The sequence below is a fragment of the Acipenser ruthenus genome, chromosome 10 (genome assembly GCF_902713425.1).
Source record: "Acipenser ruthenus chromosome 10, fAciRut3.2 maternal haplotype, whole genome shotgun sequence".
NCBI lineage: Eukaryota > Metazoa > Chordata > Actinopteri > Acipenseriformes > Acipenseridae > Acipenser > Acipenser ruthenus.
Window position 1 is genome coordinate 2450468 of NC_081198.1, and position 26331 is coordinate 2476798.

Below are 26331 nucleotides of genomic sequence, written 5' to 3' on the forward strand. Positions count from 1 at the left end.
TATTATGACCGCATAGGCTGCGTTCCTAAATTCAACGCTGAGAAGAAATAACTCAAAGTCGTTGCTAAACTCACCGTTGAGAGCAAGTGACGCGCAGCTTTGACTCAACGAACTCACCGACTCCCAGAGCTGGTGAGCTGCTCAACAGAAAGCTGCTAATGAAAATTATGAATGGGATTTAAATGTAGATACTGATACCGCAATCTGCCTTCAAAACGGTAATTGTTAATCCACACACACACACGCACGCACGCACACACACACACATTGCACTTTGCCACTAAATATATTATAGTATTATAGTATAAATATATTATAGCAAAATCACTGGAAACTTGTATAAGTCCTGTTGCATTTTCTTCAGACTAGCGCCTCAGTTTCATGTTGTCCACATCAGAATCATTTTGCTCTGTAAGCGCGTTTATAATAACGTGCCTACGTCCATTATTATCAACATATTAACACGTGTATGTTTGATTATTGAGGGCAGCGGGTGATTTTGACCTTATCTGCTGTTCTATTTTGGACAACATGGAAAGGCTTAAATACATCTGCTTACACAGTAATGTGCATCAAGGCAAGTGTTCCTTCCCATCCCTGAGAGTCACAAGAAAGGACACGTTTTCTTTGCATAATTCTTTATCACTGCATAGCCGCATTCTCGCTGGATTTTATTTGTCATATCTACTACCAGACACTAGATGGCAGCAATGGCTCACGGTTACATTTGAAAGGGGTACTTTATCCATCATGTACAGAATAGCGGGAGTGTGGAGCGGACAGAAAGTACAGCTGTACACTGGTAATAATAATAATAATAATAATAATAATAATAATAATAATAATAATAATAATAATAATAATAATAATAACAACAACAACAACAGTAGCAGTATTTTCAGAAACCCCCCATCCTCGATATTCCAGTATCTGCTCATTTAAATGTAAGAATTCAGCCCTAACTTGAACTGTGGGTTCTTGCTGGTTGTATACTGTTAAAATAAAAAAAGGTACCTTTGTGCACTTGCTTCAAAATAGTGTAGTCTGTGTTTTAATTTCATTGGAAATGTTAATAAAAAGAATGAAACAGAACTCCTGTCTCTCCTAGTCCTCTGAACTAGTCCTAGGGCTTCGGACAACCATGTAAACAACACATTTCCATACAACATGCAGAAGAAACAGCTTCAGCTGTCACACATACTCCAGCAGCGTGTTCCACAGATAAGGTTAAGTATTTACTAGTTTTTTTGGTTTTTTTTCTTCACCCTTTGGTCTGTCTAACCAAATGATGGTATCTACTACTCACACAGCTATCTAGAAACACTCAAGACACACTGGGCTTGGCTGCAAAAGAATGACATCATAGGAAGGTTCAACTTTTGATAATGTTTTAACACATAAAGTACAGTACCCTACCCTCGAACACGTATCGGGACACTGGGTGGAGGGGTGGTGTGTCATTATACTGTATACAATAATATAATTTACTAAGCGGTATGTAAGTGAAATGCTGTCTTTGCTAAGAGGTAGGTGTATAAGGGTCTATTTTAATAATCTTGAACAGCAGTGGATCTTAATACAATCATCCTAAAACTCATAACCCTGCTTTATTACAGCCCACTGCGTTTGTATTGCATGTACCGCTGTTGGGGACACCAGCAGGATTCATCTATCATCACAGGTATAGGCTTATCACACTTTCTAATAACACCTGCGAGATTGCTTGTTAAAGAGAGGGGATAGAATCCTGTCTGCATGCAAACACACGTTCTGTTCTCTTTCGTGTTCCTGCTTTTTGGAATGGGCACCTGTTTATCTGGGTTATTTCCAGATAGCATTGTGCTGAAGAGTGCTTCTGTGTGAGAGATAGGTGGCACCACCGGCTAAGGCACTAGACTTAGCCTAGCTTGCCTTTCACTTCACTGGAGGTCTTGGTTTGAATCCAGACGCTCAGGTCACTAGTTAAATTTGTTTGTTTGTATCAGTTTCACCCCCCAGGGGGAATAGTCAGTTACAAAAAGGTACTGTACAATCTGGCACAGAGCAAATGACAGGGCTGAATGGGAGGCAGGGGGGTGTTCAGGTCAGGGTTGATATGAATGGAATTACAATTCCTTATTATACTGTTACAGGCTGTACTGTATCTCCCAGATAGCATGTCATTAACAGAGATGAAACTGGACTGAGTCAAAACAAACACACACACACACAAACAAACAAACCCATAATCACTATGCCACTTGTACATTCTATTCTACAGCACAGTTGAAACTAGATTGAGAGAGAGAGAGAGAGAGAGAGAGAGAGAGAGAGACAGACAGAGAGAGAGAGAGAGACAGAGAGAGAGAGAGCGGCTCATTATCCCGCTAATGAATCTTAACCTGCAAGTGCCTCGTGCCACACATTCACACTTTCACTCCGGTCTCCTGGGATGATCAGCGGACTTAAAACTGACAACTTTACTTGCCAATCGGTGTTGAGTTGTTGAGTTGTTGGTTGATTTTCAACACTCCGTGCGCGTTATTACTTCTCAATGTTTTTTCAAAGATGGTCAATTTAATGCGGTAACACGCTAACAACACGTTTTCTGAAAAGTAATTCAAATTGTTATTAGATCAATTGTTCAAAGTAAAAACAGAAGACTGTAAATATTGATTACGTGTTCTAAAAAAAAAAACAGTTTAAATAAAACTTGAACTAATGTGTGTGCAGAGACAACAGCGTTTAGCAAGAATGCATTTCAGTCTCAGTTGTTTTATGTGGTTAACTTGATTTAATAGTAACTTGGGATGTTATTCTCAGAGTATGAGCATGCAGCAGATTTAACCACAGCTGGGCTTTGCAAAATGAACTTACATTATTATTCTATAATGTGAAATATGTATAGGGTGCCCAAAATGTATTTATTCAACCATTATTACATTTAAATGTATTCATAATGAATGTATTCATGATATCAGCTTGTTTATACATTTTAAATATGAATACATTATTTGAAAATATTGCAAAATCAATTTATAAATAATAATAAATCAATTATTAACATATACAATATATTCATATTTGATAATGTGGAATAAAATGCCTTTTGGTTGGTACCTGAATATGAACAACACATTCTAAAATTTCAAACGAAATAATAATAATAATAATAATAATAATAATAATAATAATAATAATAATAATAATAATAATAATAATAATGAATTAAATGTTGCAATGCCTGTTATTATTCATTCATATTTACAGTGCAGTAATAAAAGTAGTATTATTTTAGGGAGTGTTACTTTCAACAAAATGTAAAGTACAGCTTCGTTAGAGATCATCCCCCAAAAAAGAGTGTGCGGAGAGGAGGGTGTGCACGCCTATTATTTAACTTTTGTATTGAACTGTGTGTCTGTCTGTCAAAGGCAGCACACAGAAATATCCCCTAGAAAGTGTCTTAGGGCATCAGATGATGCTTAACGGTTAGGTTTAGGGTTAGGTAGTGGGTTTGAGGTTAGGTTTTAGAGCACGGGTTGTTTAAGGTTAGGGTTGGGGTTGGGTTAGGGACAGAGTGGCTTGATTTCGTAGAGTTGAGAATCATTTGATGCTCTCAGGACACTTTCCAGGCGATATTCCTTTACTCTGCTCTGTCAAAGCTACCCTGAGCGTGCTCCTTGCGTTGAAATAATATATAAAACCTTCCCGGAAAAAATGGGGGCTGAACCCGACTTGGGGGAGGAGGAGAAGAGGAAGGATTCATAAAACAGGAGGAGCAAGGCGCACTGCAAACACAACCAGAGGCGCTGCAGTCAAGTACATGCCTTCCTTCACTATCAAAAAGTCGTTTTCAGCACCCATTCACTTAAAGCTAAACAAGCCCCGGATTTTTTTGTTTTGTTTTGTTTTGTAAAAGCCAAGCACACCTACAACGATAAAAAGAACGGCACAGCAACAAGTTTAACTAAGCTGACTTTTTTTTTTTTTTTAAAGAAAAAGTAATACTCTAACGGGAGTTTTAACAAGACTGGGAAACAAGTCGGGAGTTTCACTGGAGTGAACATTTACAGAAGTATCCTGTGCTCGACAACAAAGAGAAACAACGTTTTTGCTTTGTTCCTCTTAACACACACGCGTTTTGTGTTGCTGTTGTTTTGTTTGCTGTAAAAGAGGGGCACGCTCGCCGCTACATTTTGGTTTTATCCCGGATAAAAACAACAGCAAAAAAGCCTAAAAACGTTTTTAAATGCAAAACTACAAGTACGACAAAACAATGCCTCCAGAGACCAGAAAAGGTGGAAATCCGACATTAAACAACAACAATAACGGGAAAGACAACAGCAAGAAGGGCATGCTGGTGTGCCTCGATCTCTTCTGTTTGATTCTGGGTGAGTAAAGTACTACAAATGCAACGTTGTTTCCCATTATTGTGCGTGTCATTAAACGGTCAGGAACAACCAACAAGATGCGGTCATTTTCTAAAATGCTTTATTTTTTATAAATAAACTGCGTACAGATGTTTGTTTTTTGAATTTCTTAATTTAATTAATTTTTTTTTTTTTTTAATTATTGTTATGTTATATACGAGTTTAATCAATGCCACAGTGTATTCTTGTTCAGAAATATGGGGTATTCTGTGGAAGCGTTCATTTTTGCTCTTGCAGCTAAAGATGTGTAGCAGTAACTCTATCGATCCAATTCCATGCCACATCACGGATTTCTGATATAATTACATTCGCATGAACAATTTGTCCGAGAGCGCTGAACTTCCCTTGTTCCAGTATTACAATACCTGGTTGCAGCGCAGAACCGCGTCTGTTGGTGCAGCTGTACACTGGTGCATGCTTTGTTACAATAATAACAATTTGACAGGGGTGAACTTTTGGCGAGATAATAGCAATAAATCATCATTTAACACGTTTGCTGACAGTAGAGACATTGAGATTCCCATGTTACATTTTTTTGAAATTCGAGAAACTCGCAGTTCATCCTTGGCGGTGCAGGTTTCAGCAATTTAACTTAATACCTGGAAGTTGATTACTGTAGTTTTGATCGGGTCAAAAGGGCACATTTACGTCGGCTAAAGTTCTTAATCTAACGCGGAGTCTGCTGAGTACCATCTCCGCCCAGTATTTTGACAGCGCGCTTTGGCAAGCACTGGGTTAATGCTAACAGTATGTAATTGCATCACACTGGCGGCTTACACGCTGTTTGAAGAAGGATTTCATGTCTCTATAAAGACAAGACAAGAAAATAGGTTTTTTTTTGTTTTTTTTAAGCACCGGTACCGGTATCTCTAACTGCGGAGATCTGCAGGTTTTACTTGATGAATAATAATAATTTAAAAAAAGCAACTTAGTATGTGCAGGCAAAATAATAAATAATCATTTAATATAATCATTAAGTGAGGAATATGTCTTTATAATAGTCATTTAGAAATGCGGTTAATGCAAGCTCATGATTAAATTGTAGAGAACTTTAAGGAGTGACTGCTTTTATAAAAACAACATGATACGTATCATCATAGACATTCTGTCTCAGACTTTTCTGTGTTAGAACCCCAGGCATCATCAAGTGCAGGCACATACTGAGAATAATGTCATTTCCCTGGGAAGTAACTGTGATGTGAATACTTTAATTCAATTGCCAGTCAGCCACTTGTGAATGGCATATCTATATTGGTCCTGTCACACTTGATGTTAAGTGTGTTTGTCAGGTTTATAACATTTAGTTTAAAAAAATAAATAGATTCATTACAAGGAAATTAAGTCACCCCCCCCCCCCCCCCCCCATTCTTGGTCAAACTTATTTTTTTATGCAATGTTAAAAAGTTGCTTTTTTAGTAAATTAGCATGTGTTCCCGGTGGCATGTCCTTCTCAGCCCAAGAGATGCAAATCATGCTTTCTGTTGTGGTATTTATTGGAAACAAAGCACACAACTTGGGTACAAACAAAAAAACCCACAATGTGGCCGGCAGCGTTTGATTTTGGTTCCCTCTGTGCTGGGAACCGGATTCCTAGTCCACGATGTTTTGAATGGTCTTTGCAGCTGCTTCTGATTACCTGCTGCAGAGATTTCGTGAGGCACAGCTTTGCAAATTCTTGTTTATGTTCTTCTGCGAATGGGGTAGGAGGGATGAAGACAGGCTGTTGAGGGGTTCTCTTAATCAACAGAGTATTCTTTTAGATACTTAACCCTATGTTTTTCTTTTGATGCCAAAACACAAAAATGTTACATTTATCAGAGCCCTAATGAATCGTGTGCAGGTCATTTCTAGTTATTCTGTTGTCCAGTAGAATAAAAAAAAGAAGCAACTATTACAGATGCATTGAATACCATTTTTTATAATAAACCGTTTAAAAACGTATTTACTGATCCAGTATATCCCTCGTACTGTCCTTTAACGAGGCGATTATATGAATACTTAAAGTAAAACACACATGCAAACAATTTATTCAGAAAGAGTGAAGTCATATGTATTCTCTGTTGTTTCTCCATCAATACAACTGAAAATACATATGACTTCACCCTTTCCGGATGATATTCACAATAGATGCTTCTATTACTGCTTCTAGTGTGTACAGCAACTACCACTTTGAAGCTGTGGAAGTTATTTTAGCTAACCTGACCATTGACGTTTACTGGGGGGGGGGGGTACGACCCCAACAAAAACACTTCTTTCAAATGACTGTATTGTGAACTTCCAGTAACTCCTTCACTTGTGTCTTACTGTGCAGCCCATTATTTAAATCTGATCTTGGTGTTGTAAAGCAGAGGATCCTGAGGGTCCCTGAAATACTTCCAACACAGTGCACCTGCATACATATATGACGTACCAATACATTTGATCTCAAAGTGGCAGTGGTCCGTGTAAGAAGGTGGTTGCTCGCTACCACGGAAGAGGCTGGGAACCACTGCTGTAATGAAAGTGGTCTCTGCCCTCCAAACCTCATTATTGGGTGTTGTCTTTGATCTCTGTTGATGACGACGGGGTCACCAGCAGACCCAGCACAGTTCATTTTAGTGTTTGCTCTGGGTAGCCGGCTCCTCCTGCTGGGAGGATTTCTGACACCGGGATCTGTTAGATGTTTATTACCTCGGAAAGCTGATCGCTGGGGTTGAGTTACTACTCCAGCTCCACTAATGCCTTTCACCTACAGGATCATTGTGTTCGCTTCTTTCTCCCGCAACACAAAAGCAACAGTAACTCATTCAAGCTTGAACTGGATCTTGAAAGCAGGTCAGAGTTGTTGTGTTCCAGTTGTATAGTTTGTTTACAGGAATATATCACCCGTTTGCCCTGTCTATACAAACCTCAGGTTTGTGCTGCCCCCCACACCACCCCACCCCTTGGACATCATGCCGGCAGTAAAAATAGAGTCCAAGGGTGATGCTTAGCAACATTTTATTGGTTCAAATGTGAGTATTGTACCCAAGTTTAATATGTTCCAGAATGAAATAGGCACAAGATTCTAATAATTCTAATAACTAACTCTGTCAGGAGAGGGATTTTAAATAAAATAAAATGAAACATCGGTTACAAACCCCTTTAATTAGTTAGCTAAAGCAACAGTTATAAAGTAGTAGCAATAAACATAGTAAGACAAATGTGCCTATGGTCAGTAGTATCTTTTAAAAAGGGTATTTCCAATGCAGTTTGCAGTATTAATGAACTAATCCTTAAGAGGCTTTCAATGCTTATTTACCCAACTGCAATTTGGAGATTATAAGGAACTGTACTTTTTTTCTGTGTATGAAGTTTAGGCTACTTAGTGGTTTAATTCTTCATATTTTTTTCAGTTAAATTATTGTCCTGGTAAAAGTTTTTTTGAAATGTTTTAAATTTAATTCGGTTTCCTGGTTGTCTAGCAGCTCTCAGAAAACACTTTCTCATTTTAAGCTGTGCTCAGAAGTGTTACTGTTGCTTTCGCAGCCCCATTCTATAAATTTTTCCCACATTTCTGACATTCCTCAATTCCAGTGGCCAGGGACCCCTCTTGATGTGACAGCTGGGATAATTTTAAAGGAGGTATTTCAGGAAAGGCTGGTATACTGTAGGTAAAAACAAAAACAACGTCTCGGCCTGGACTGAGGTGTGGCCAAGTTTGGTCAGAAATGTGAAACTTTATTGGTGAGCCTATTTCCACTGCACCCTCGCTTAATTGCTGGATAATTGCTCGGACTGTGATCCGATACAACTTTCTTCAAGGAGGAATTCAAAGGCTTTAATAGGTTTATAGACCCTTAAGCGCTTGATTTATACACCTTGGCATTGACATCTGCAGATTTAGTGGTCTGATGGCTGAGGAAAATGTTGATATCAAGCCTCCAGCTACTATAAACAAGACCTTGTTCTGCTGCAATTGAAATGAACTGCTTCATATTTTAGGAGGCTTGGGTGGTCAAAACGCTGTATAAAACTGAGATCCGATATTGCCATATCTACACAGTGCTGCACAAAACCACAGCCTCTTTAAAGATGTTTTATTATTATTATTATTATTATTATTATTATTATTATTATTATTATTATTATTATTATTACACACACCACTTATAGCATTAACATCCGAATAAGCTTATGTGCTGTGCACGTTATTTAAATTAGACCTAATTCTGACTACACTGTCCACACCGTCCAGTTAGATTCCATGACAAAAGGCTGCTGTAAAATTGCAGCAGAAATCTCTGAAACCTGTTGAGCACGGCTCTGTACAGCAGAGTGGTTCCTGCACAGCTTTGCAAACTAATACTCCCAATACCAGGACATGTAAACAGTGCTGGAGGGGCCGTGCTCTCTTGTTTTATGGGAATGTACAGCTAGTTTTAACGGCTAGGTTTCTTTATGATAATGCGTGTTGATGCACAGTAGTGCTGTGTGCTCCTTCCGTAACACATGGGGACTCACATGCACTTCATAAGCAGCGTGCTGGTTTAAAAAGCCTTTGGTTTTGAGGTTGGTTAGAACATGACTAAATTACATACCTACAGTGTTTTACGAGGTAAGAAGCTTTACTTAACATTCTAATTAAAAAGGCATTTACAGTATGTGTTTCCTGTTCTGCTGGTCTGTAAGGTTTACCTCTCTGTTTATTTTAACCTTACTAGATACTGGTATGTTCAGGATTCTGAATACTGTTGAGAATGAGCGTGTCTAGATACCAAGGAAATGTTACAGGTGACATAAGTGGTGTTCCAGGACCACATGTTCTTAGCACAGCTAATCGACCTGACCACGGTACAAAACTTTGCTGTTTTAAAATACATCAGGTATCCTTTGAATGCATGGGTTTCTTGATTTTAGATTTCATTTCAAATCAATTGTTTCCATTGTGCCTTTTAAAAAAACTCTATACACCACACACTAAAAAAATAGCTTGTTTTAAAAAAAAAAGGTTGATAACCCTCTCAAGGTTTTAGAAATTGAAATGCACTCAAAACTTGTAACCAATGTGAATGTCATGGAAAGTAAATGTAGCAGCGTGCTTTATCTCCTATTTATAACACAAATAAATAACTGCTCTTTAGGGATATGTTGCAATTTCTTTTAACTTTAACTTTCTTTTAACTTTAACTTAACTTTTTTAACATGGTTAAATCGGTTGTTTTCCCTGTGTCTATGGAATTCCCTCCTAGTTGACCTCTAGCCACCTGTCAACAACTCAATTTTACTCCTAGATTTATTTATTTTGTTGCCCACACCATTGACCTGTGGACAGTAACCCCTTTCAGCCACAGAAACATGAGGCTAGTGGTGCAGATGTATCTGGAGAGAAAAAAAAAAACATGACAATAAAGACCCAGAGAAATCTTTACATTTGGAGAAAAATCTGCTAAAAACCCAGACTTGACCTTAAAGGAAGTGGAATGAAATTGATCGGCCGGACTGCAAAACGAATCATTGCCCTTTTTTGCCTTTGCTTGCAAAAACCACAAGCCGACTCGACAGCATGGTCTGAAAGTTTGTGTCCAGAACAGGGTTCAGTACACCATGAGCAAAGCAGTGTGGCTAAAGTGAAATCGGCAGACCCTGGATACCTTCCTCTTGACTATCAGCGATCTCAATGAAACTAAAGGTACACCATGACAGAAGAATTAGTTTCCTGGTGTTAGTTGATGAAATGCTGCAAGCTAAAGATAACCCATTACAGATGCTTTGACAGTGTGATTCCCCCACACCCTGCTTTCTGACAGGACTTGACTCAGCACCCCTTAAATTAGTAAACTGTCTCACCCCTTTGGGATCACAGCGGTGGAATTCAGTCCCCTGAACAATAACTCTGAGGACAGTTAGAAGCACATCAATGTACACAATTGATTCTTTTGTGTCGTCACAGACAGCGAATTACCTACGTTAGCATGTGAAAATAGCCCCCATGTTGCTCTGCCTTTAGCTCAGATATATTAATTTCAGAGCAGCCATTGCTTATCACTCAAAACCTTTTATTAGAGTGTTTCTTGCATGGCATTTGCAACCCGCTCAATATACAGTGCCATTGCCCTGGATACAGCACACAACACAATGTGCTTTTGCATGTGGTGCAATAAAAACTGACTGTAACTAGGAAGATCAGAGCCTGTTCATTCCAACAAGTTTTATAGGTAACCTCAAGAAAGGACATGTGTGTCTCTGTTAAATTAAGAAATCTAAACATTCTTTTTTCTCTATATTACAAGCATGATTCACATTAACGAAAGCATCAGCTACAGACAAAGGCTTATTCACGTGTGGCTTTTGTCTTAACCTGTGTATATATTTATTTTCTGCTTTAGCACTTCTTGGCAGTGAAATGTCTGCTTTATCATATCAGCAGAAGCTGAAAAAAAAGTTGTATGTTAAAGGGTGAAGGTGGTGATTGTCCTTCCCAGCCCATGTAATGATTCTTTATTAGTTTACCAATGGGCTCTGCACCTTGTCAGCAGACCCAAGCTAAAGTGAAGGCAGGACATCCCTTCTTTACATCAGTCACTTTAATTAAAGCAAAGTTCTTCTTTTTGGTTTAGAGGCCCCTGGGTGCACCCCCTTATAGTGGCAATAAGCAACATCAATCATCATCCTTCATGCACTTCTGGCTAAGTTGTGGTAAAAGGGAGTTACCACAAAAAAGGAAGTGGCCACTTTCGTTTCCACCGTCACAAACATAATCACTACAATCTTTACTTTTTCTTCTAAACCAGTGTTTTAAAGCACCACCTGTTCGCACTGTCCATTCACTTAGCTGTTTGCACAATCACGTTTTGCAGCCAGTCAAGAATATAAAACGCTGTGGATTATTTCATCTCAACAATCTACAAGATTCAGGAGCTGTGGCCCTAGTTTACCCAACATTTGGGACATCCCAGATGCAGCTAGTGTCCCAGCTTTGCAATTGCTTGATTTCCATGTTTTTAATAATTGTATCTGATGTTTGTTTGTTTCCTATAGACGTTACAATACATGGTTCCCATTTATAAATTGACGGATGCAGCCATAGTATTTAGGTACTAGAAACATACGCTTTGAAAAACTAGTTTGTCATCCCAAGAAGGCAATACAGCCCAAGAAGGCATACTGTGTTTTTTATCACTTGATAGGGCAGGTGAAGTAGCAGCTCTTCTTGCCATGGTACAGCATCTCTGTCTAGTTGTCTTGCAGTTGTAGAAGAGAGCTGTTTTTCTGTACAGATCTGTATCTGGATACAAAGCATCTTTAACAGTTGCTCACAATTGCTGTTTTATTTATTTATTTATTTTTCTTAAACCCTAATTGTAATTCTACCCACAAAGCCTGTAGTGCGTTGGCAGTTGTAACTGATTTTCACAAATCACTCGAAGCATTTTAAGTAGACAATTGCAACTGCTTTGTATGAAAGATCTGAGGCATTTGTTTTGGATGGGCTGACCAAGATAATTATTTTTTTTTGAAAAGCAAAGTGCTTGCTTGAGAATTGTCCTTCTTTTTAGATGTATGTTTTTTTGTGGCTTTACAGATTTAGCAGCTGAAGAACAAAGAGTTTCAATTGAAGGGGATTTCTTACATGCGTGTGTGTCTGTGTGTGTGTGTGTGTGTGTGTGTGTGTGTGTGTGTGTGTGTGTGTGTGTGCTGAAAACTTTCTTAAAACAGTAAATAAAGAAATGATTTATTATTATTATTATTATTATTATTATTATTATTATTATTATTAATAATATTGTTAAGACAAAGTAGGGTTTTAATCTCCAGCCACACACAGACAGAATTGCATGCTGTCCCAGAATAATTAGTTTCAGGGTCATGAACCCTTTGGCACATTAAGTGGGAAAGACCATATAACCGAGGAGGCTGCCAGCTGTTCCTCACAGTAGTAAAAGTTGCAATAGACTGTACACATCTCACCCCTTCACTCAGTGCCCACTCAGTGCCATCGTCCTCATCTGAGGACAGGCTACTTTGTCATTTATTTGGAGCATCATTTTTAACTGGCATCTTACCTGTTATTTCAATTTTCTCTTTAACTCTGTTGTTATGATAACATACTCTGGTTTTGTTAACCGCAAAAGTTAAGTCTAAATATAATGTATGAAATGACATAAATACAGCTTGTGTTGTGATTTATTTTCAAAGAAAAATACATTTTGTATTTAATGGGTTTATAAATACTTTTTTTTGGAGGGGGAGGGGGGTGGGGGGCAGTATTTGAGTTGTTAGTTTTTCTTTTGGCTCTTTTATCTGAGCTGTAAAATTGGAAAAAGGTGTTCGGGAAAAGCAAATCTCCTCTTTTAATGGGGTCTAGAGGGATTAGGCAAGAATCACAAATGAGGTGCAACAAGGACTGAACTCTTTGAAGCAAATGCTGCTTGACACTTTAAAACACACATTCTTAATATCCCCTAAACATACGGTACTTTATCCAACAAATTACACCATTGTTATCCTAAAAAAAAACCTTCTATTTTACATTGCTTGTGGACTAAGAGAGGGAGTTTCACGAGTATTGAATTTCTGCTCTGTTTGAACTACTGTAAGACCAGAAAGTTTCATAGGTAGTGCATCAAATTCTTTGGTAGAACTTTTGTATCTACTAAAATCTATATAACAGTTCTTAGGCAGTCCAATTCTGTTGGTTGCAGCATTCATTAGCATTATGACTTGGCAAACATTTAAAAAAGGATCAGTATTAATCCTCTGTGTGATACTGTGCCTAAAAGAGCAAGCAGCACTCTAGATCTAACTAAAGGGAATGCATGTGGATAGATTGTGTAGATAAAATTGTACGACGCTGTGTCATTAAATCAACACAACCACCTATAGGGGAAGTTTGTGAACGGGTGGCTACTTTTTTTATTTCTATTAAAAAAAAAAAAAAAAAAAAAGAAAAATCTCATAGTAAGCAAATGTTTTCATGACTGGACTGGCCCTGTATCCTGTTTAATGTATTGAGAGAATCAAAAAGGAAGGGATTGGCTGCCTCCCACCAGCCTGCTGACATCAGCAGCTTTTTTAGACAAAGCTATCTGCACGGGACTGGTTGACATTACATTGCCTTGGGGCGCTGTCTGTAAGTGGAGGGATGACTGGACAGGGAGAAGTGCACAAAATTGGCAACTGTAAAAGACTGTGTTACATAACTCGAGGTTAGGATTGCTAACTCAATGCAAGGTAACACGTGGTGCAGTTTGGGCTGTCTGCTTATACTGTATGACATGAGAAACCGGAGACACCCTACACACAATGTGTGAACTTATTATAAATCACAAGAAACAAAGATTGGACTCAGAAACTAAATGCGGTGTGTTCTATGCATGGAATGCCATTTAGACTCAATTATTATTATTTATTTCTTAGCAGACGCCCTTATCCAGGGCGACTTACAATCGCAAGCAAATACAAATACATTCAAGTGTTACAATACAAGTCATACAATAAGAGCAAGAAATACAATAATTTTTTCAAGTGTGACAAACCACAATTCAATAATACAGCAGATAATAGTGAAAGTTACATCAGGATATGATTAAATAGTGATAGTTACATCAGGATATGATTAAGTACAAAATACTACAGGTTAAAACACTTGGCAGATTACAATCAATCAATCTTTATTTTATATAACGCCTTTCATAGTGGACCACCATCACAAAGCGCTTTACAAGATGCAGTAACAACAAGAAAATCCATAATACTTTAAATACAGAGAAATACAGAATACATGATACACAGTAAAACAAAACAAACAAAAAAGCATAATACATTAAATACAGTGGAAAGTGCATGATACATGATAGTAACATAATACATGAAATAGTATAAGCATAAGATAGATGTAATGAAATAAGATGTAATGAAATTCTGACAAATCCTTACCATTGATTTTTCATATGTGATTTATAAGAAACAAAACCACAGCTCCTAACCATACCCCTGGCTCAGCCAGCTAATAAAATCAATAGACACAGAGGCATTTCAGATCTAGCCAGTGTAGACACACCCGTTTATAATGGTTTTTAAGATTCTGTTTGTGGGAATTAATCTTTGGCGGCAGAATTCTCTTGCTGGTGTACCAGTGATACAGCTCAGCCTTCCTTCTTGCTCGTGTGTTTATCTGATTCGGTGCTTTTAGTGGTTATGCTTCAACCAAGCCATGCTTTGTCCTGCCTGTGAGGAGGGTCATCTTAGCATTCTGTCACACAAGCACTGGTTTCCTGTGATGGGCAAATTCCAGTGAAGGTGGTGTAAACATCAGGTTTAAAAGGCCGCAGAGACCAGCATGTCACATCAGTCCAGCGCTCTGTCCCACTGAGTAAAGAATTATCTTTTTAATGGAGTTCCTTAAAACCTACCCACTTTCAGCAGAGAGGTGAGAGGTCAGGCCATAGCAGCACTAATCTGTGGGTTTGGATGTAGAAGTTATCATCCCCTCTCCTATGATCGCAACATGGATTCCTCATGCTAATCTTCCCACTGAGCCTGTCTCTCCGACATGCGGAATGTGACACAAGAAGATGCAGACGTCTCAATCTGCACCACCTTCCTTGTCAGGACTAGGCGTCCTGGTGATGTGATAATTACCACGTGTCCCTTCTCCTCGCTGTGAAGTCTGTGAAGTTTACTAATTAATGTACATTTCCCAGCTTCCATTCCCATAGTCTCCCTTTTGTTCTGTTGGTATGCTTAACAATAAGCAAAATCGAGAAACTTTTTGGCACACTGCCAATTTACAACAACAAAAAAATCCTAGTGCTTCTCAGCAGCAGACACTGGGAACTAGTCTAATACAAAGATTGCCATTGATTTAATGTAATTTAATGATGATAAAGAAAAAAACTACATAAAAACAAATTTTTTAAATAAATATTTTATTTATTTATTTATTTATTTATTTATTTATTTATTTAAATATTTACATTTTTTTACATTTATTTTTTGTTTATGAAAATCAGTTGAATTGGATTTAAGAAGCAGCTCTGGGAAATGTCATAATCACTGGGGGGAAAAAAGGTTGAAGTGTTTTTAATTTAATGTAGAAAACAACAGAAATAAACTGCTAAGACAGAGGCCCTTCATGTCTTTCACAAACACACAATGTTGCAGTTAAGCACATTCCAACAAAATGCCAGCCCTTCTGTGTGTTTGTTCTCTCCATTCCCAGTAACTGACAGGCAGGCTTTTGATCTGTGTTACAAGTGAGGGTCTCAGTTACCAGATTCAGGTCACATGAGCAGCTGAACCTGCCCTGCTAGCTTTAGAGGAGCTGAGATCACTGCACCCATATACAGGTACAGTACAGAGCTGAAATAACAGCTCGGAACAGAACGTGTGTGTGAACGCACAGCCTGCAGTGGGACGGGTAGACAAAGAGTGGCCATTTATTGCTCATTGTTTCTGTGCAGCTGAAAGGTGAAAGGTCATATGGATAGTGGCGTGGTGGTCACTTGCACTCTGGTCAAGGCTGTTAGCTTTGGGAAGGCGTCCTGTTGGGAAGCGGGTTGCTTGGAGAAAAGAGAAAGGGTTAAAAGTAAACTCACACTGAAGGGTCACGGAAAGGGAGAGACTTGAACAGAGTTTCTCGGGCTTAGTGCACCTCTGTGGAGGACCTGCACATCTGGTCATGTTCATGGCCTTTTCCTTCTGAAGGCCTGTGAGGTCACCGTTTGATCCATGACCTGATTAATCAGTCATTGTGCTGTCGGGCAGGGATGTGAGAAGGATGTCTGGGTTAATAGACTGTCAGAGTTCAGAATGCCATGTTTCCATCGCACTGTTTTTTGTTTTGTGTGTGTGTTTTTTTTCTTTTCTTCTGGAGAAAGTGTCAAAGAAGGAAGAATAAAAAGAGGATATCCTAACAGGGTGTTACAAGAAAAGCACCCAGAGACACAAACATGGAAAACCAAATGCTAAACTAAAACACAGTCACCTAGCTTGAAATTTGAATTCCAGAAAAGTCCCAGAATAAATATTCTATTCTCTTCTTTTCTTTTTGTTTCAGTTTATCCCCCCCCCCCTTGATTTAAGGCTTTAGTGTAAACTAAAACAGTAGAAAAAGTACTGTTTGCTGATAATGGGGCATTCTTTGGTCTGAAGGATATTTGTTTTGGCTGTTTACTCTCTGAAGGGTTTCTCGGTTCACATGCTCCAGTAACATTGCATACCAAGATGGAACTAGTGACTCCTGCATTGTGAAATACCTCTTGGGAATGGGTAACCCCTAATTACCCGCCCCCCCCAACACCACCACAACATGCAACACAGCCCCATCTGGTGGTTGTGCGCTGCTCTGAGCGAGATTAATATTCGGGACGTGGTTATGAAAATGTGCCTCTGAGACCAGGTTACTAGGACTGAAAAACTGTGCTGGCAATGTAAAATGACTCCTCCTAGAGAGCTGTTTGTTTGTTTATTTATCAGGTACCCCACCATGCTCCTTGGTCAGTCCCGTTTGAAGGTAGAGACAGGAAGTGAGGTCACAGGTCTGGCCTGTGAAAGAGGGCTGTGCTGGTTCCCAGTCCCCTGCACACCCGACAGTTGCATTGTGCAAGAACCTGGTTTGCATTTTATCACAGAACCACACGCACAGCCTCAGCCGAGTTCCAACTCCACAAGATAAACTTCTGCCAAAATCAAACTTAATTTCCCCGATTTTTTGTGTTTTGAAGTGTATCACTTTTAGTATTCAGCATTTTCAAGAGGCATGACCATCTAACGAGCGGGGCACTCCGCTGCTTTTGAAAATAAACTTTAATCGTGATTAAGAAAAACATGCTTCACTGTCTGACAAAGAGTCAATTGCATTCGGGAGGCTGATAAGCAAATATAGTAATTTTATAATGTAAATGCATTGACTGTTGAGTCCACCCAGTCTAGTCTTGTTGTTTTGTTGCTATGCAAGAGCTCATTTCTTTAGTGTTGCCTATTTTGAAATGAGCTGTACATGATCTTGTTTATGCAAAGAAAATCCAAGCTGCTTGAGTAAAATGAGCCCCATGCTTTTTCCCTTTAAAAATATTTGGTTTAACACGCGTGTTTACTACATTAGGGTTGGTTCAGCTCTAATTATGGCACTTGCATTATGTGTATATTTCATAACAGCAGGCGTGAGGGGACTGATTTAATTGAAGCACAGAGGATAATTCACAAAAACACAAACCCAGCCAACATTTCAGCTATTAGGTCTGGACTTCATCATGGCAACCAGCTGGCTGTCATTGCTTTCTGTTTGCGCTGATTTTAGAAGTTTTTCTTGCGCATGTAGTTCTCCGACTCCATGTTTGTTGCAATAAATACCACAGTCTCAACACAAGTGTGCAGTTGATTATTTATCCAAATGCCTTAAGCAACTTATAAATTATACTTAAGTTATATATTTGTATTCTTCTAGTTTACAAACAACAATTTAAATCGGGTGTCACAGATTTTTGGAATGGTGTAATCCATTGCTTGTATAAAGGGCTGCCTAGTTGAGCCTCCCTATTTTTAACCCCCCCCCCCCCCCCACTCCTTACGCACACACGCACTTCCCACTCCTCAAAATGCTACAGCCTAAAAGCCTTGAATTGCAGAATCACTTTGTGTGTGTGTTTTGTTTCTGTGAATTACACAAAGACGCTTGTTGTTTTCCCCTTTGAAGAAATCTTAACATACCAGGCAGCTCTCATGGCAATGCCATAGACGGATAGAATGAAACCGCGTTCCCTGGCATTGTGGCTTCTGTTCGCAGGGGAGTGGGACAGAACAGTGGGGCTTTTGTAAAAAGAAATCACAATGCGGAGAAAGGGGCTGCCATTCCCTCGGGCTGCTTGGGACCCTTTTTATAACGTCCCTTTCACGTATTGTTCGACTGCAGGGCACTCCATTGTTGCTGAAGGTCTCGTAATGGAAGTTGGAATTAGCCTTTATTTGAATCTTAAAGGGACAGGGTGCACTTTGATTCGCTCACTTTGTTGCCTGTGCTGTCACTCTAGGGCACTACAGTTTTCAGTGTGAAAACCCATCGTTATTTCATTGAGTTCCTCATTCTGCAGTCCGGAGCGTACGGTTGCGCTTGTGAAACTCTCGCCTCTACTGAATTATCTTTCAACCTAACCACTTCATTTGCATCATCACTTGTCAGTGGATATCCAGCTCTTGTGATCTGAATATCTTGACGCACAAAGCATGCGGTGCCTGATAAAGGGTGTGCATTGATTAAAAAATATCAATCAACTACACTTATCCCAGGTCCTTTCTAATCCCATCAGACAGCACACAGTTACATGGTGTACAGTGTTTTGCACCCATATTCGTATTTTCCTGTTCTTTTCTGTGACCCCTGCAGTCTCTGAGTTTGAGTTTCATTAGAAAGCCACGTTCTCTGCTATATTTATGCAGGTGGCAGCCTTCTGATCCTGGCAGACTTTGCACAAACACATAAATTAATATGCATTTGTATTTATAAAGCTAATTTGATATTGTGTCCAAATACCTGAGACTGCACTAATGAACTACATTGCTTATGTTTTTCAGTGCAGTGTTATTGGACTCCACCACTCACTTAGCAGGAATGTGCTTTTATATTCATAGTCTTATACTTCTCTTGATTTAGTTTATTTTTTTTTATACTTTTAAACATGTGCAGGGTAAGATACTAATACGTCCGTACCGCATACTTAGATCTAGGAGATGCCTCAAATCCATTTGCACCCAGGCACTTTTTATTGACAGGCTGTCAAACACAGAACTGAAGGCTTCTGCCCAAGCCAGCTCTTTTATATTGCTGGACTGCACCAGCTCCTCTGCTGTTATGAAACCCTAAATCCCAGGCCCAGCTCCAGCACTGCACGGTGCTCCTCTGCTATAATGAAACCCTAAATCCCAGGGCCAGCTCCAGGGCCAGCTCCAGCACTGCACGGTGCTCCTCTGCTATAATGAAACCCTAAATCCCAGGCCCAGCTCCAGCACTGCACGGTGCTCCTCTGCTATAATGAAACCCTAAATCCCAGGGCCAGCTCCAGGGCCAGCTCCAGCACTGCACGGTGCTCCTCTGCTATAATGAAACCCTAAATCCCAGGGCCAGCTTCAGCACTGCACGGTGCTCCTCTGCTATAATGAAACCCTAAATCCCAGGGCCAGCTTCAGCACTGCACGGTGCTCCTCTGCTATAATGAAACCCTAAATCCCAGGGCCAGCTTCAGCACTGCATGGTGCTCCTCTGTCAGCCAACTCTGGACTTGCTCTTGAACTTCTCACTTTAAATCTAAAGGGGAACATTTGTTTTTTACAATTTTTTTACCATCATTGGGAGTATCTTATTATTATTTTTTCCAAGCTGTTGGCCCATAACTCACTTTGTCTGCTGATCACTTCAAAGGGCAGCTAGCTTGTTTGTTTTGGTGCAAAGGTGAAGCAGGGCTTATAGCGACGACTGGAGTATTTAATTGGTTTGGTTAATTCTCCCAGTGGGCATCCTCAGTTAAATCATACATGCCAACAGTCCCACTATGGTCGGGACAGTCTTGATTTCCTAGCAAATATGTGCCTCGTCCCGATGCATTGGAAGAAAGTCCCGATATTTACCTGTAGAAAAAAAACAAAACATTTATTCTGCACAGTAGAGTTAGTGAAAACCACACGCTGTACTCTTCATGCGGCTGACTTACTTACTAACTTATACAAAGGTAAGAAAGCTTCATTATGTCTATTTTTACTGTCATGATGGTCGTGTTGAGTTGGGGGGGATACGTCTATTATATGATAGTTTTTTTTGCGTATTACTCCTCCCATGTGTATGATGCATATTTTTTACACAGAGAATTGTGAGGGTCTGGAACCAACTCCCCAGTAATGTTGAAGCTGACACCCTGGGATCCTTCAAGAAGCTGCTTGATGAGATTCTGGGATCAATAAGCTACTAACAACCAAACGAGCAAGATGGGCTGAATGGCCTCCTCTCGTTTGTAAACTTTCTTATGTTCTTATGTTCTTATGAACAGTTTCCAAGTATGATTAAACCTGTGATTGACAGGGAGGAGACTTGGTTTTCACTGACATCATGTACACTGTACAATGTAGTATAAGTGAAACACATTTCTTACAAGTACAGTATAGTTTACACTGGAGCCTTGAGATACTGCAGGATGTTTAGCACAGTGTTTGTTAGTTAGGACAGGACAAAGGAGCATGCAGAAATGAAGTCAACACTGAAATTTGACTGAGAAGAGGGTGTTGGTGGGTATAATGGTCAGTGTTTCAAGACCCCCCTAAAAGGATTAGCTCTGGCATTGTACGGTTCTGCATTAGGCCGTTGCTGTTGGAGACTGTTTCAACATCTTGAATGCCACACATCACTGAAATGGTATTTCTTTGTGTCCTCCTTCTCTTTCACTGCCTGTGAACCTAGTGCTTGCGAGTCCGTCTGGGAATAAAATGCCACAAAATTGTGTTGAGAGAAAAACAAAAACATGTGACACAGATTGTCTTGGTTGCTGTTCTCTCCAGACTTAGAATTTAGGGTGATTAGCATTACGTGTTACTGGCAAACTGGCATAACAGAAGAACCTCAGTGTTTTGTTTAAATAGATTCAGATCTTGGGAAAACACTGTTTCTTGGATCTTTTGTTTAGCAAGCATACACATCTGCGTGCATCTGTCATTTGAAAGTTATTACAGAAATTGGACGGTAATTGAAATACACTAAACCAACCCAAAACAATACAAATGTTATTCCATTTCTCATTGTAGATTAAATATCAATACTGTATTACAGCCAATTACTGATCCACTGAGACTAAACTCTTAATACACGATGCATTGCTAACTGGATGCAAGTCCCGAAGAAGTAAGCAGTGTAAGATCAGAAGGATGTAAGAAGTTCCTGCAGGAATGATGGTAATCCTGATGATGCTTGGCCTTGAGTTTCCATGTTGAAAGCTACGCCTTTCTAGGCTCCAGAGTTTGTCATCAGGTATAGATTGTTCCAAGATGACAATGAACTTGTGGACAGATCAAGCTGCTGTTGGTACTTATCTTGACAGCAAAGGAAAGGTTTGAATTGAATCCAACCCTGGTGCCCACAATCCCAGCTGACAGAGCAAGGTCATTACGGTGGCTTTTCTGAACAGAGTTAATGCCACTGACGTCCCTGAAGTATAGTACTTTGATACCTTTTAATTTTAATCATTTAAATTGAATAACGACCGTTACTGTTTTGTTCAATGTTTTAATTACCGGAAGCATATTACACATTCACAGCTTGACGTTGATTTAATGCACGGCAACATTCATATATTGCACTGAATGTTTGGTTATGCAGTTTCCTTGTGTAATAAGTACCAGTGTGTTACAGTGCTTTGCACTAATGCTGTCCTATAAGATTGTCAATGGTAAGTTAACATGACGTTTCATTGCTTGTTTGCTCAGTGGGTGTTGAACACACCCAGCTTCCCCTTCTTTCAGAGAGGGTTCATCTTTTAATTATTCCCTATGTTTAAGATGCTCTGAAACAAAACGTCTCCTTTGCATTTCCCTGTGGCTGCGCTGTTCACGCTGTGGTCTCGTCTTTTGTCCTTGTAACCTGATTTGTTTTGTTCTTGTGTCTCCTCTTTCACTGTCTCACTAGCTGGCCTCCCCTTCCTGATCATTGAAACTAGCACTATCAAGCCATACCAACGGGGGTTTTACTGCAACGACGAATCGATCCGGTACCCGTACAAAAACGGAGACACCATAAGCGACGGAGTGCTTTCTGCGGCCGGCATTCTTATTACCCTCCTTTCTGTAAGTCTCTTTTCAATGTATTTCACTGCCTTTTTGTTTCAAGATGTGTTCTGGCATTATCTTTTTGACTTTATTTTATTTTTTAATACAAATAACAGATTACAAAAATACATTTCCAAAGCCTGAAATAAAAATAACATCCACAATGATACCAGACAATGGCATCATCACAGAGTACCAGGAAATTTCAGAACAGATCTGATAATATTTATGTAAAATATTGTTTGATTTAATCTTTAACTTTTTTCCCATCTACACCTTTTATTGCCCATTTGGAGAACAATGACACTTGATGTTTTCTTTTTTTTTGGGGGGGGGGGGGGAGAGTGGGGTTACCTTCTGCTGTGTGTGCCTCTGCTTTCTGTGTGCAGCTGTCCTTGTGGTACTGCAAGCCAGTTTAATACTTACAATACTCACAAGCGCACATAGGAAATGTCTGAGTTTTTCTTTTTTTCAGGGTTGGTAACGTTATTATTAAAATGAAAAGGCTAATAGTATAAAATAATAATAATAATAATATAAAAAATTTTGGTGTTTTCTAAACATTTTGAAAGGGAACTTGAAACATGGACGATTACAGGAGTTTGGGTCTTATGGCAGGAGAGCTAGAAAACTCATATCATTGTGGTCTGTGTGTCAGATGTAGCAGGGTGTGCAAAGTGGCTGATTGTGTACAGGTACAGGTGCAGGAGTGATGCAGTGCGTGATGAAACAAACAAGGAGAGTTATAATCTAGTTGGGTTTTTTATTTATATCCAGGTCTGGTGACCAAATAATAAGACCCCGGCAATACACAACAATGTGTACTGCACTGAGTAAATAACAACGGGTTGCAATCCCAGATAACATAAACACAAATATATCTGCCCCACAATAATACTAACACCAGTCCTGGGTGCGTGCAGTAGTGCTTGTGGTGGGTGATACAGTTTATTAGTGACAATCGTGCAGTGCTGTTCCGGGTTAGTGCTGGCCCTTGGCGACAGCTCTGGAATCGTGTTAAGCCGTCTAGTAATATACAAAACAAGACAATTACAGACAAACAAAACAAAACACTCACAAACTTTTTTTTTTTTTTTTAATCTCTCACAGGGTCTCTCACAGTCCTTACAGTTCAAATGTTTAAACCAATCGAAGGAACAGATTACGATTCTCCATCCCCTTTTATGCTGTCACACATGACCCCTTGCTAAACGAGTGCAGCCACCTCTCCAATCTGTGGCTGCCACATAGTTTCCCTTCCGGGTCAATGCGTTCTTGCAATGGAGTTTCGCCTTCATCCAGACTGCCCGACTTCCCGACCCTGGGAAAGAACTGTCAGACCAGCCCGTCCAAAGAACTCTGTTCTCGCTTCTTAGCGCCCTCACAGGTCGGGAGGGAGATTTACAACCAAGAATCATTGTATTTCTGTCACACTTGGGTATGATAATTGTTGACAGAATGATCCCAATCCACAGAAAACACTTTGGGGATGTCTGAGTATAGCAGCGAAGGGAAGCAATGCTACACTGTAATGATAACTGTAAAAACATTAATGTCAGTGAAAAGCTCTAAAGTGACTTTATGGTATTTAAGAAGAATGATGAGACCACTTGACATTACTGAAAGCTAAATAGTGTTCGGGTTCAAATTGAGAACTTGCAGGTGGAAAAGAACAGGATTGTTTCAGTTCTGTAAGCAGACAGTTTGTTGCAGGACATTTTAAAAATAAAAAAAAAGAAAATGTATTAAAAGTAAGCATGAAAACAGAATCAAACTAGCAACACAAGAGCTTGCAGGTCCACGGGGTTTAGGTGGAGAGAGGACTGTTGTTCATGCCCGTGTGTTAACACAAAGTGCACTGTCACATTTTTTTTATGCTTTTTAAATCCAGCAGAGAGAAAAAATGAAACCGTAGAATCTCAGCTATGTATAAAAAATAAACTTCCAAAATAATCTTGGGGAGGGGGTGCTTAAGACCGCAGCACTCTGCTTATTAAAAACATATTTTGGAAGCTGCGTGTTTAGTTTATGTTACAGCTCTTGCTGTGGTATCATTTTTTAAAACAGCTGTGCTGAATTAGACACCCCAGTGGCTCTCATTCCCGATAATGTTCTTTTTGTTCTGCGCTTTATTAATCTGTTGCTTGCTGTCTGTCGGATACCCTGGAACTGCATGCACCTGTGCCCCCTGCTCTTGGGGGAGGCATTCTCAGTTACACACTAATACAGCCCTGTTTTGTTCATTTTCACAAAGACCACCAAAGAAAGAGCATAGGGATTATGAAATCATACGGTTAGTTAGAAGTTAACTAGCCATTACATTTTAAGCGTTACTAAAAGAAACTCAGTTAAGGTAAACGTGCGTTTCTGTATAAAGTTTTGCCAGGACTTCTTCAGTCCCATGAATTATAGGAAACCCTTCCCGTGAACAATAGCTGTATAGCACAGCACTGTTTGGGTTGCTTGTTCTGTGGCCCAGGTGATGCCCCAAGAGCACCTGGGCGCACGTTTTTATGCCTGCCTGCTTCTTTGAAACTTGGCTGGCTGAAAGCCCAGGAGAGGTCTTGACCCCATTTGTGCATGAACACTGCTGCCTGGTATTCCAGCTACAGAGCTGCTTCTGTAGACCAGCTCACATAACTCTACTGATAATTGGAAACTTGCAGAAGTTGGAGAGTTTAATATCTATACGGTGACCCACAGTGCAGTCACATACACAGCCAGGTCATGCTTTCAGTTTCAACCCTCCTTAATTCTTTTGAGTTTCACCTTCTCGTTCCATGTGTCAACCTTAAACCAAATTAAAAGGCCAGCCATTGGTATACGAACTCTCCTCTAATTAGGAGCTCATTGTCAGATTAACGTGGTGAGGATTATTACCCCTGTACCCTCATAGTTACCTTTGTGGACTTCATTGTATGTTAATTATTTAAAGACCCTGAGAATCCTGCAACACATTTGTAATCAAATGGTTTTACATCAGCACTATTTCAGCTTGCTGGGTTAAAGACTTCCTGTTTGTTTTGAATGATTTTTATTTACCTGTCCCACAGCACAGTGGATGGGAAGAGATTTTTATACCTAAGCGCACAAACAAATCCACTGCTGAATTTCAAAACCTCTCTTGATTTTTGCTTTCTAGATAATCATTGGGGAATGTTACCGGATTTGCTACCTGAAAGAGAGCTCAAGGTCCTTCATTAACAACCTCTACATTTCCACCCTCTACAAGCAAGTCGGGGTCTTCATCTTTGGCTGTGCCATCAGCCAGTCCTTCACCGACATTGCCAAAGTGTCGGTCGGCCGCATGCGCCCTCACTTCCTGGCAGTGTGCAAGCCAGACTTCACCACAATCAACTGCTCACTGGGCTACATTGACAACTACAGCTGTTTGGGTGATGAGAGCAAAATACAGGAAGCAAGGTGGGTCTGTCGCTTGTGTTAGACTACTTGTAGTACACAGCCAAACAAGTTTAGCTGATAGACCAGAAAGATCGAGCCAGCGTACCCCAGCAACTTCAATATATCATTTTTAAATGAAATTATTATTATTATTATTATTATTATTATTATTATTATTATTATTATTATTATTATCATTATTATTATATATATTCATACTTTCTATTTCTTTCCCTGCAGGAAATCCTTCTTCTCCGGCCACGCCTCGTTCTCCATGTACACCATGCTGTATCTCACAGTAAGTCCTCTCTCTGCTCGTAGACTCCCAATCTCCCATCTGCTGAACTCTGTTTCCGTTTGCGAAGCGTTAAGGATTTGGAAGAGCGCAGCTCCCCAGTGCTCCTGCTCACCTGTGCTGTGGGGGTGGGATTCAGGTAATCCCTTGCTGTAGCTTCACTCTTCACGCATCCACTCCTTTAAGAGTTCAGTTCTACCAAAAATGACCTTAGACAAGCATCTGGTCCTGCTGTATTGCCGTGTGTGTGTTGAGAGTACTGAGTAAAGTTACACCCCTGCCAGATCAGGATCTAAACCCGTCTACATTATATTCCTCTTATTTAATGTAAATACAGCAGATTCAGGATATTTTAAGCAGTGTGTGTGTGTGTGTGTGTGTGTGTGTGTGTGTTTCTTGTATTTTTTTTTTTATTTTTTTATTACTGACTTGCTAACTATGAAAGAGCCACCAAGTGAAACT

The 26331-nt window shown here is 39.7% G+C and overlaps 1 protein-coding gene across 1 annotated transcript in view; it reads left to right on the plus strand.

Annotated features, from left to right (window-relative positions):
• Positions 1–3758: 3758 nt before the first annotated feature.
• Positions 3759–26331, plus strand: part of LOC117404048 (phospholipid phosphatase 3) — a 37071-nt gene continuing 14498 nt past the window's right edge. Inside the window, exons 1-4 of the mRNA XM_034006699.3 lie at positions 3759–4370; positions 22033–22190; positions 25315–25595; positions 25815–25872. Coding sequence (XP_033862590.1) covers positions 4229–4370; positions 22033–22190; positions 25315–25595; positions 25815–25872 — 639 coding nt within the window. The 5' untranslated portion in view covers positions 3759–4228. The remainder of the gene's footprint in view (positions 4371–22032; positions 22191–25314; positions 25596–25814; positions 25873–26331) is intronic.